Source organism: Erithacus rubecula (genome assembly GCF_903797595.1).
Source record: "Erithacus rubecula genome assembly, contig: scaffold_849_arrow_ctg1, whole genome shotgun sequence".
Taxonomy (NCBI): Eukaryota; Metazoa; Chordata; class Aves; order Passeriformes; family Muscicapidae; genus Erithacus; species Erithacus rubecula.
Window position 1 is genome coordinate 5,583 of NW_027635487.1, and position 11,626 is coordinate 17,208.

Below are 11,626 nucleotides of genomic sequence, written 5' to 3' on the forward strand. Positions count from 1 at the left end.
CCCCATCCATGGGACCATCACCCCCGCAGGTGACCAGGGAGGGGGAGCTCAGCCCAGATATCCCAGCGGGTCCCTGGGTTGGGTTTTTTTGAAGGGATGTTTGGAGAATGCAGAACTCCAGAGCAGAGTAGAAAATGCCCCTTGGGGGGACACTGGGGGGTCCCGGTGGCGGCTGCCGGCAGAGGCAGCCTGGAGGAGCAGAGCCCTGTGTCCCCCAGGACCCCAAAGTGGGGAGCCCAGAGAGGGGGGAGCACTGCCATTGGCAGGACCCTCAACAGCCTGGAGAGGGGCAGGGGGACTCCATGACCCCTGCACCCCAAAGCAGAGAATAAGGGGAGAAGGGACCCCGGGACACCAAAATCCCCCAGGATCCCTAAATGGGGAGAGGGAAGAGGGGGGAGCTTTTCAGATTGCAGGGACTCCCAGCAGCCTGGGGAGGGTGGGCACCGGGTAGATGGGGGACCCCCAATAGAAGTGTGACCCCCAGCAGCTGGGACGGGGGGAATCCCCAAACACCAAAGAGGAGGGACCATTCTCAGGAACTCTTGGGAGGCATTTTCAGGGCCGAATGTTGGTGTTTGGGAGGTTTTGATGGACACCAGCTGCCCGGGGACTTCTAGAGATGGACTTGGGCAGGAGGAACTGTTGCCTTTAGGAGCTGGAACAGAGATCACACAGAGTTAGGCGCCACCAGCTCCAGCTCTGATTCCTCTGTTTTTTTATATAAAGTACTGAAAGTTGGCTCCTCTTTTTACCCTTTAAGACTAATATATGCTCCTTCTCCTTATCTCGGTCCTGCTTGCTTGATAATACCAGAAAGAGCCAGGCATATCCTAATTCTTCAAAAAATCTATCTCCGCGTATTCGAGATATTAAACTTAATACTAATTTCGGATCTAAACTTCCAAACCTAGGCCATGTTTCTCTATTATCTAATTCATATGCTGGCCACATTTTTTCAGAGAGTCTAATCAGTCTAGGTTTGAGAGCATAGACTCCTCCTCAACTAGATTTGCCCAGTTTTTCAGTATTAATCCCAAAGGGCTATCTCTTGGAATGCTTCCGCTATCACGTTCAGAAGAGGATGTGCACCCCATTCTGATACCCTAAAATATACAGCAAAGCACAAACAGTTGGCATTCAAACCCACGACCCTCTGAGCCACAGCACAGACACTAATGAACTGCAGCACCCTTTGGCTTCAAGCCAAGAGCTCTGCAATTCAAACCTGCTCTTTATGAAGGTGGTCCTTCACACAGATAAAGAGCACAAGTGTTGTGCTGAGGTTCTCCAAAACAAATTCACACTTTACAAGATCACAAATTACAAATCCTGAGATTCTCCAAAACAAATTCACACTTTCCAAAATTACAAATTACAAATCCTCTTAGCACCTAACCCAGATGCTAAACAAACAGAATGCCCTTTTATTCCATCACTCACATGTCTCTGTTCCCAGGGTTCTTGGCTCTGATATCTCTGGACCTGCGTTGGGCCTTTCCAGAACTGTCAGCCTCAGTCCAGGGATTTTCCAGATGCCTCCTCTCCTGGCTGGCTCGCCAAAAACTGTTGCCTTTAGGAGCTGGAACAGAGATCTCACAGAGTTAGGGGAAATAAAATGGGTATTTATTGAAAGCCCTGCAAAGGCCACACCCTGGCAGCACAGTGCCACAGCGTGGCCCCTGCCCTGCCTGAGTGGCTCCAAGATGGAAGTATCAGAGGGCTTGGTCACATGATTTCACGTTTTTATAGACTTCAGCCCATTTACATACAGCAGTCCACCATCCAATTAATAGTCTCAAATTGTAAGGTGTCCTCCTCCTCTTCTCCTGGCTGGCCTGCCCTCCTCTTCTCACATTGTTTATACTTTTGGCCTGGAGTCTGAAGAAACTGTCCTTGAGTCCATAGCTGGTATCGGACTATTTCGTCCTTTATCACCCTAAAGCATAACGGAAAGCACACCCAAGCAGAACAGAAAACTTGGATCTTAAGGCATCACTCCCATGCTGGTGCTGCAGGCGGGAAGTGCAAATCTGCAGGGCTGGAGAGCCCCTCAGCCCAGGGTGAGGGGTCCCCCCGTGCTGAGCTGTGCTGGGGCTGTTCCTGTGCTCAGGGACACTTGGGATGGGCCATGGCACTTGGCCACCAGTGGAGCTTCTGTGCACTCCTCAGGCAGGACCTGATGTCCTGGTTGGATGTTGGTAACAGCAAAGTGCGAAGGCAGGCTCTGTGCCAGCCCAGCTTCCTGTGGGAGAGATTTCACATGAGCCAGGATTGTGGCCACAGACTGTTTGAAATATACATCCCTTATCTCCACCCCCCCCCTAGGTGGAGAATTTGCAGGGTAAGGAATTCCAAACAGCAATTCCAAGGGTGATAATTGAATATCTGCCCTGGGTCTGGCTCTTATTCTTGCCAATGGCAAAAGCCATACCCATGGCATCTTGGTTTCTATCACCACCTTCTGAATGAGTTTGTTTATTTCCACATTCATTCTTTCTATCTGACCTGAGCTCTGAGGGTGCCAGGGCTTGTGTTGGTCCCATTGTATTCCTAAAGCAGACATCACCCACTGAAGGATCTTTGCTGTAAAATTAGTTCCCCGTCTGAGTCTGTTTCTTCCACAATCCCTTATCTTGGAGTTACTTGTTTTAGAAATACCTTAATAAGTGATCAGTGATTGCTGAAGAAGTAAGAATTGCTTTTGCCACCCTGTTAGCTGCCATGCTGTCACCAGCAGATATTTGATCCTTCCTGCTCAGGGCATTTCAGTGCCAGGCTCTTCCAAGTACACACACAGCTGGTTGAGCTGACCATGTGGGCAGAAACCTGTGTTTGGTCTGATTCCCTTTGCTTAATCAGAGCCTGTCTTGCAACTCTTTTCCCTTCTCCTGCCCTTGCAGACCCATCCATTAACACATTTTGTCCCTCAGGCCAGGGAATGTCTCATCAATCTCTCCTGTCCCGGCTCTGGAGCTCTGTCACTTGAATGCAGTCATGGGTTTGTTCCCAGCCCCTGTGCAGGCTGTTCAAACAGGAGGCTGGTTAAACCCTTCCCCTGTCCTGCAATTCTAAATCCTCCTGTGCCACTGAACAAGTTTCATTCTGTAATAACTGAGCACTGCTCATCCATGTTGAGTCTCTTTTGATTATGAAAGCTTTAACTTGGTTCCAGACTTGGGCAACAGCAGATCCTCCTGCCTTCATTTTTTGGGCCTCAGGTCCCATTAAAGCTGTGGCTACATAATTCTGCGGGCAGTGAGGCCACTCTGAACAGTGAATTAAATGTTTTAGCACAAGGATTCCTTTCTCATGGCACTGTTTAACATCCACAAACACTTCAAATTTCTTTTCTGAGTCTGGAAAAGCCATGACTAGGGAATCGAACGTTTTGGTTTTATTTCATTTTCTGAAGTTTTGCTGTGTCCATAGCACAACGTTGAGTCTATGTGGGTTTAATAAGTCATGCAGTGTTCTGGCTAAAACAGAGAGTCCTCAATCCAGTTCAAGCTATTGCCTGTTAATCCTCAGAATTGTCCCAGCTCCATTTTAGTGCTGGATAATGTTACTTCTGAGATTTCCTGGTCCTCCTCTGGGTCAATACACCACAAAATCCAGACAAAATATGTCCCTAATATTTAACATTTTTCCCTACCATTTGCACTTTTTTTCCAAATAGTCGAAGATACTTTTTAGCCTGAACATTCAGCCATTTCACAGAGTCTTATTCTACCGCTTCTTGTCCTCCTGATTGGAGCAAGTCATCCACATCCTGCATTAACCCAGTCCCTGGGGAGGGGTAAATTCTTGTGGCATTTTCTGCAAGGCTTGCCCAAATAAGGCTGGTGCTTCCATGTGTCCCTGCTGAAGGACCATCCATGTCTTTACCATTTTTCCTTCTTTACCATTTTCTCTTGTTCCCACTCAACGGCAAAGTACAGTTTACTATCCTGTGTGAGTGGGCATCACCAGAAAGCAGTTTTACATCAAGTACTGAATGGTGCCAGTGTGAGGAGGGAACCTGGTTCAAGATGGTGTAAGGATCTGAGACTGTGGCGTGCCTGGGTTTAATAATCTCATTTATTGTTTTTAGGTCCTGCACCATTCTATCAATTCCATCTGATTTCTTGACTGGCACGATAGGAGCATTATAGGGAGAGATCCCTGGCTCCAAAACCTCTGCCTTTAGGAGACACTTAATAAAAGGCTGTGAGCCCTTCCTTCCCTCCCTTGGAATAGGATATTGCTTTTAGATACCACTTGTCCTGTTTGCATCAAAGTACTTTGGAGAGGCTCCATATCTCGTTTTCCACATTTTCCAGGAGCTGTTCAGTATATGCCTTGCCAGATATTTGACACAAAGGCACAACAGAACTAGCCCCTATATCACATTTTACAAAATTAATTTGCATTCCCAAATTATGCATTAAATGCCTTCCCTGTAAATTACCATCACAACTAGGAGCAAATAAAAATTCCTGCAGTTCAAACCTGTCCTCTGCAGTGGCCCCCTTGGGCCCTGGGGTTCATCCCTCAGGGGCTGTAGAAACTCTGCCATGGCCTTTGCCTTCACCTTGACCTTTTCCCCATCCCTTCTTGCATTCACCTGCTGTGCCTTTCTGACCAACTGCTCCAGGGGCATCTTCTGCCCCTCCTCCAGCCCCCTCAGTGCCTGGGGGTGCTCATCCTCTGACAGCTGCTGAGCTTTCTGCAAAATCATTTGTTTCTGCAATTTACCCAAACATAATGCTTAAAATATAATTTCGATCCTTCCACGTCGAATTCGCATGTCCCAGCTGTTCCTTCCTCCCGGTCCTTGTGCTCCCCTGCCCTCCCCAGCCCGTGTCCCAGGGCCGGTCCCTGTCCTGCCGCAGTGTCCAAACGCGGCTCCCCCGGCGGGCAGGGCCGGCAGATCCGCGGGGCCGGGCAGCGGCCGGGGCGTCCCGCAGCCTCCTGGGGTTCCTGCAGCCTCCTGGGGTTCCTGCAGCCTCCTGGGGTTCCTGCAGCCTCCTGGGGGTCCTGCAGCCTCCTGGGGTTCCTGCAGCCTCCTGGGGTTCCTGCAGCCTCCTGGGGTTCCTGCAGCCTCCTGGGGTTCCTGCAGCCTCCTGGGGTTCCTGCAGCCTCCTGGGGTTCCTGCAGCCTCCTGGGGTTCCTGCAGCCTCCTGGGGTTCCTGCAGCCTCCTGGGGGTCCCGCAGCCTCCTGGGGGCCGGGGGCCACTGCCGGCCCTGCCCGGGGGGTGCTGGGCTCAGGCAGCGCCCGGCGCTGAGCCCCGGCTGCCCCACAGCCCCGGCCCGGCCCCGCAGCTCCCGGTGCCGCCCCTCTGCGCCCGCTCCTGCTGCTGCCAGCACAGAGGCAACCTCCCTCAACATGCTCCCAAGGGACCCTTCAGAGGTGTTTTGGGATCATCATCCTTTGTGCTGGGAGCCGCAGCTCCAAGCGTTCCCCACCTGGACCCCACCTGCGCCCCCCCCCCCCCCCGGGCCCCAGCGCCCCCCACGAGGGGAATTTGGGTTGGTGGGAGGGGGCAGCGCCAAGGCCGGGCCCCCCTGCACTGTCGGGGCGGGAGCGGCTGCAGTGGGGACCGAGTGCGGGCGGGAGCGGCCGAGAGCCCAGCGCTGCCCCAGCCCGAGCTGCCCCAGCTCCATCCCTGCCCTGCGCTGGGATGCTGTGGGTCTGGGGGGAAGAGGGAGCTGGCACTGGGTGCTGGGCCTGGGGGCAGCAGGAGAAGGGAGGAGAAGCAGGGCTGAAGAACAAAATGATCAAACGATGCATGTGGGAGGAGGTGGGATTGTGCAGGAGAAGAAGGAATAGTAAGAGAAAGAGGATTGAGGAAAAGTGGGAACACAGGCTGAGGAGGAGCAGAAACAGAAAGCAGCAGAAAGTTCCACCTCTCCCTGTATGTGCAGCCATTCCCTAGCCCCAGAAGCCTTGTCCCCCCACATGCAGCAGGTAACAGGAGAGAGGGATCCATGATTTTCACATGGGTGAATCTCGGTGTTTTTGTGCTTTATTGGTCTTAGTGTAAGTGCTTTGGGTTTTTATGAAGCCAGAGTCTTTATATTTTGCATGAGATTTTGGTTGAATTTGGCTGTTTGGAGATATTTTGATCTGTGTCTTGATTTTTGGAGGATTTTTGGGCTGAATCTTGGTGTTTGGGAGGTTCTTACAAACACAAGAGTCCCACTGTCTTCCTGAGATGAACTTGGGCAAGGAGGAACCCCCCATCCAAGGCGCTTTCTTCTTGTTGTTTTCCCAAAAACGATTTTTCGTTACCAAGGCATGAGTGGATGGAGCAGGAGGAAAAGCCCCAGAAATCCCTCAGAAGGAGGAGCTGCAAACCCAACCCAGGGAGCTGCGAGGAGAAAAGACCCTCCCTGAGCCGGGAAGGCAGCCAGAGATGCAGGCAGAGCTCAGAGCTGGTGGAGAAGCCTCATGGAGGGGAGAAGCCCCACAAGTGCTTGGAATGTGGGAAGGGTTTCAGCTACAGGTCCTGGCTGATCTGGCACCAGCTAATACACACAGAAACAAGATTAAAACACCTTAATCAAACAAAAAGAAAAGTCAAATCCCAAATAGAGGAAGAAGAAAAGTCATGAAATAAAATTTCTCTTTTTTTAAACTATGGAGAAAAAACTCTTGTTTCCCTATAACATATCAAAATGTTATGAATTGAATATGACTGTTCTAACTGTAAATATAAACAAAAGCATTAATATTAAAGTAAACAAATGTAAAAATTGCTGTTACCCGCTAAGTTTAAATAATAAAATAATCCCTTTTGGTTTCCCCCAAAAAAAGAAAAAGAAAAAAACTTATGCTCTCAAAAAAAAAGTAAACTTTTGTTTAAAAATATAACCTTAAAGTGTGCCTAATAAATTAATACAGTCCACCAAAAAAAGTTATGAGATTAACTGTTAGTCTAAAAAAAGGATTTTTACATAGTAATCAGATTTCCATTCTCCTGGGAACAACAAAACCACAGGAAAACTATTTCTTGTGAAGAAATCTTCATAGACTGAAAAAAAAAGTCTCTTTCTAGTAAATTAGTAAAAAACTATTTTAAAGATGGTAAACAAACTGAATTGGTTTTTGGATGTTTTCAGTATTAATAAAAAAGCGTGTGGAGGAAAACAAGTATTCTCAAGCTTTATCTAATTTATTTAAATTATTTTTTCTTATACTTTTTAGTGATAGAATTTCTCTTTTTACCATTTAAAGTTAAACCTTGTTTTTGCCTTCTTGCTAATCCTGTCTCACAACAGAAAAAGTTTAGATTAATAAACTAAATCCAACCTCAGCTATTCCATTATTTAGATTTCCTATTCCCCAAGGGTGTCTTCCACAGGCAAATGCTTATTAACTGGGGTAAAGACCAAGATTTTGGCGACAGTGAGGTAGAAACATCTCCAAAAAAGGTTCTTCCCTCCCAGCCGAGCATGCGGATCCTCCGCTTGCACAGACACATGTTGCAGTGTGCTTCTGGTTAATGGTGTGTTCTGTTATTGCCCAAGTTAATGGTTTAGTCCAAAATTATACCCTCCCACCCTCCTTGTCCATCTGTCCTGAATTACCTGTCAATGCTGTTTTGTGCCAACCCCCTGCTTGCAATTCCCCTTTGGAAATCCCCTAAAACTGGACGTCTCATCAGTCCATGGTGACCCAGTTTTCCCCCCTACCTCCCTCATTGGACAATGCCTTTGTGAGCCCCTACCCTTTATCCCTCCTCAGCATTTCTTCAATTTGTACCTTCCCCTTGAACCTCCCCCATATTTATGTTGTTGCAGCTTCACCATTTTTGTCTTTTGCCCCACAGATTCCCCAGAGTAAGGAATCCTTTTTATCCTATGCAAAAGACCTTCCCCTCCTCCTTGTCCCCCTCAAATGCAATCTGAGAGCCAAAAGGCCATGGAGCAATGGCTGGAGCCACGTCTAAGGCCTCCTGTTCCCCGAGTGTGACCCACTCTAGGCATGGGGCCCTAGTGGCAAAGTGAGTGCAGCACTGGCTGTTGTGACAGTGCCCTGCCTCTGGTCTCACTTGGGTTTCTGACTGGGTCTGAGGCAGGGGCTGCCATTCCTCACTTGTGGGGAGACCAGAGCCCCCAGACCCTCACCCAGCGTGCAGGCACTGCCTGGCAGCGCTCCGTCCACTGGCACGGTCGCGCTCTGAGTCTCGGCCACTGCGCCACTGCTGCTGCTGCTGCTGCTTCATTTGCTTTTAGCACACCCAGAGCTCACTGTTAGGCCACGATGGCCTCCAGTTCTGCCCTCTTCCCATCCCTGTGTGGGGATGGAGCACTGCTGTGCTTTCAGGAAGCTCTTTGTGAACACTTCCAGCATTGCAAGCTCCTTTGTCCTATATGGATGCTTGCCAGGGAATCCCTCAAGGCTGGGCTCAGAGCATACTCAAGCTGGCTCTTCTAAAACCCAGGCTCCTTGTCCCCTTCAGCGTGCTCAGCACGGCTTTTAACCCCACAGTGTTGTGCAAGGGACCTGCATGACCTGAGCTGCCCTTGTTCCTCTCTGTCCGTGCACAGAGAACGGCAGCAGGGCCCTGTGTGTCCCAGGGCTCATGTTTGGTGCCGCTCAGGCTCCACAGAGATGTGGGTAAAGTGAAAAAAAAAAACTTTATGAAGGGAAGGCAAAGCGAAGGGGTGAGCTGGGAGGCAAAACAGGGGATGGGCAGGGTCTGAGGAATGGAGGGAGGGAGCTGCCAACAGGGAGGGAGACGGCAGGAGCTCCTGGAGCTTGCCACAGGCTCAGCTGTGAGCAGCGAGAGCTGTGCCTGGAGCTGCAGCTGGTCCCGTCTGCTCTGCAGCTGGTCCCATCTTCAATGGGCAGGTCGCCGAAGGACAGTGGTTCTTCTGATCCAGCAGACGAAGTTCGGCAGATCTTCTGTTGAACTGCAGCTGGATAACCTGCCTCATAAAGCAGGGGCTCTTGTCCTCCTTCAGGGCTTGAAGGGCTGCGAGAGAGAGAAGCAGAACCACAGTCAGAGGCTGGACTGTGGGAATCCAAGGAAACCTTCCTGCCAGGGCCATCCCACCCAGCTCCTGCCATGGCCACGAAGGAGCAGGAGACCAGGGCACGGGCCAGAAGGTGCTGGCCACGGATCCCCCGTGTCCCTGAGAGCTCTCCGTGCTCGGCCCGCACCGCCCCTCGTCCGCACAGGCCGCAGAGCCCTCCGCAGCCGGGCAGCGATTGCAGCTCCGTGCCCGGCATTTGCAGCTGCCCCCGGCGGCCCCGCTGCCACGAGGGCGGCTGCCCTCACTCACCCTCGCTGAGGACCTGCAGCTCCTCCTTGTGTCCCCTCAGGAGCGTTCCGGCGAGCCCTGGCAACACAGAGCCCGTGTCGGCCCCAGCGGCACAGCTGCCCCCCAGGGGCGCTGCCAGCCCTGCGGCCACACGGCCTCGTCCCCCGGGCAGGGCTCAGCCCGGGCCCCTGGCGCATCGTGCCGCCCCAGGGCACGGCTGCGGGAGGGCGGCGGCAGCGCCGAGGGCAGGCGGGGCTGCACCGCGCCGGGCCCGGCTCCCGCTGCCGGGGCAGCAGCCGGGCCGGAGGCGGGGAGGGACGGCGGGCTGGCGGCTCACCGATGAGCCTGAGGGCCGCCTGTCGCAGGCGCGGCTGCGGGCTCTGCAGGCACGGCAGGGCCCAGCGCAGGTGCTCGGCCGCTCGGCTCTCGTCCTGTAGCAGCTGCGGAGAGCGCCAGGAGGGAAAGCTCGGCGCGGGCTCTGCCCCTCGGCCGGGCGCTCCCTGCGCCCAGCCCCGGCCTCCCCGGCCCGCACAGCCCCGAGGCCCGGCCGGGCCGGGACTCCGTGGGCACCCGGCTCGGGGCCGGAGGAGCCCGGCCGAGAGCCCACGCGGCCCAGCGAAGGGAGCAGCCCCTGTGTAGGGCGCAGGCTGCGGCTGCCCTGGCTGCGGCGCTGGGCAGGGCCACAGCTGCCGGCCCCGCACGCTGAGCTCCGGGGGCAGGGGACTTCTCCAGCCTGCGGCTGGGGCTTCCAGGCTGGCCTTACCAGGCACTTGGCGACCTTCATGCGCCACGGCTGGCTCAGCAGCTCCTCCAGATCCCTCCTCCCCAGGAAGCGTGCTGCGCAAAGCAGGGTTTTGCCAGAGGCCTGGAGAGCAGTAGAGAGCCGGAGGTGGCACCAGAGCCCGGGGCATGGGACCCACGTCCCTGGGCCAAGGCCAGGGCGAGGCTGGAGCCCACGAGGCGCCAGGGGAAGAGGCAGCCAAGCCCCTGCCGGGGATGCAGCAGCACGACACAAAACCTCACCTTCGCCACGCACCGGTTCTCATCATGCCAGTGCAAGAAGAGGGGAAGCAGGCTCTGGCTCACGGTTCTGGTGAGAGCCTTTTTCCCCTCTTCCACTACCAGCTCCATCACCTTGCTGAAGAGCTGGATGGAGAGCAGCTGCACGTGGCTGTTGTCCTGGAGGAAAGGAGAAGAGCTCAGCACCAACTAGTCCAGTCCCAGTGGGGCAAAGGCCCAAAACTGCCCAGGGCACAAAGTTTCCTGGCAGTCCACAGAACCTTACATTCTCAAAGTGTGGGAGGAGTGGCTCAGCCAGCTTCTGGGCAGTGGCGCTGGGTATCTTAAGGTCTTTCTCCTGGAGCATGTGGGCGAGCACAGAGAGGGTCATCCACACCATCTCTCCATCTGGATCACCCAGCTGCTCCACCAGGTGGTGGTAGATGCCGCGTATTCCTCCGCTCTGTGTGCAACACAAGGCTGTGCTGTGAAGCCCTGGAGGGCTGCAGCACCAACAGGGCCCTGGCCCTGCAACCCCACGCAGCTGCCTCAGGGCCCAGAGGCCAGAGGCCTGTGCCGAGGCACTGGGGCAGCTGAAGCAGGAGGCAGAGAGCTGGGAGCAGCTGCCTCAGCTGCCGAATCCCAGGCAAGCCCAAGGGGCAGCGTTGCCCAGCCCCACGATGCCAGCGCGGCTTCAGCCACTGCCCCCTTCTCACCAGCGAGGGCTCCTTGCTGAGCACCACGAGGCCTCTGAGCTCCAGGCGCAGCCTGTCCCTGCTCTCGCTCGGCAGGTGCCTGGACATGACCGACAGGGCACTGTGCCCGTGTTGGCTCAAGTCCAGGCACTGCAGGACCTGAAAGGCACAGGGCAGTGACAGGGACCCGGCCGCTGGGAGTGCAGAACTGCCCAGGGCCGGGCCCAGGCGGCAGCACCGGGCGCGCACCGTGCCAGGCGGCTGCGGCTCCCAGAGCCAGAGAGCTGGGAGGCAGCTCAGCCAGGCAGCGCTGGCCCTCAGGCTCACCTCCACAAAGAACGCCAGGGCCGGCAGATCCCAGCGCGGCTGCCCCCCGATGAGCAGGCTGAGCAGGTGCCTGGCGATGCCGCAACACAAGGGGCTCGAGCCACGGCGCATCTCCCTGGCAGGGGGAGAAAGGCACCAAAGCCCTGAGCCGGGCGGGCAAACCTCTCCCAGGACTGACTCACAGAGGTGTGGGACCTTTGCCCAGCACCCTGCGAGGGGACGTGGGCCCTTTGGGAGGCGGCTGCTCCTGGGAGCCCTCCTCTCCCAGCCTTTTCCAGGCTGCTCGGCCGTCCCTCGGTGCCAAGGCCCTCTGGCCACGACCACGGGGAGCGTGTGGGGCACTCCGGGCACAG

The 11,626-nt window shown here is 54.5% G+C and overlaps 1 protein-coding gene across 1 annotated transcript; it reads right to left on the reverse strand.

The window, feature by feature from the left end:
* Positions 1–8,606: 8,606 nt before the first annotated feature.
* Positions 8,607–11,384, reverse strand: LOC306816729 (uncharacterized protein; the record flags this gene model as incomplete). Its single annotated transcript, XM_079333166.1, has 6 exons — positions 8,607–8,963; positions 9,274–9,330; positions 9,590–9,959; positions 10,016–10,117; positions 10,538–10,714; positions 11,274–11,384. 6 exons carry the CDS (start codon positions 11,382–11,384, stop codon positions 8,758–8,760), a joined length of 1,023 nt encoding a protein of 340 aa, XP_079189292.1. The 3' UTR covers positions 8,607–8,757.
* Positions 11,385–11,626: the final 242 nt, after the last annotated feature.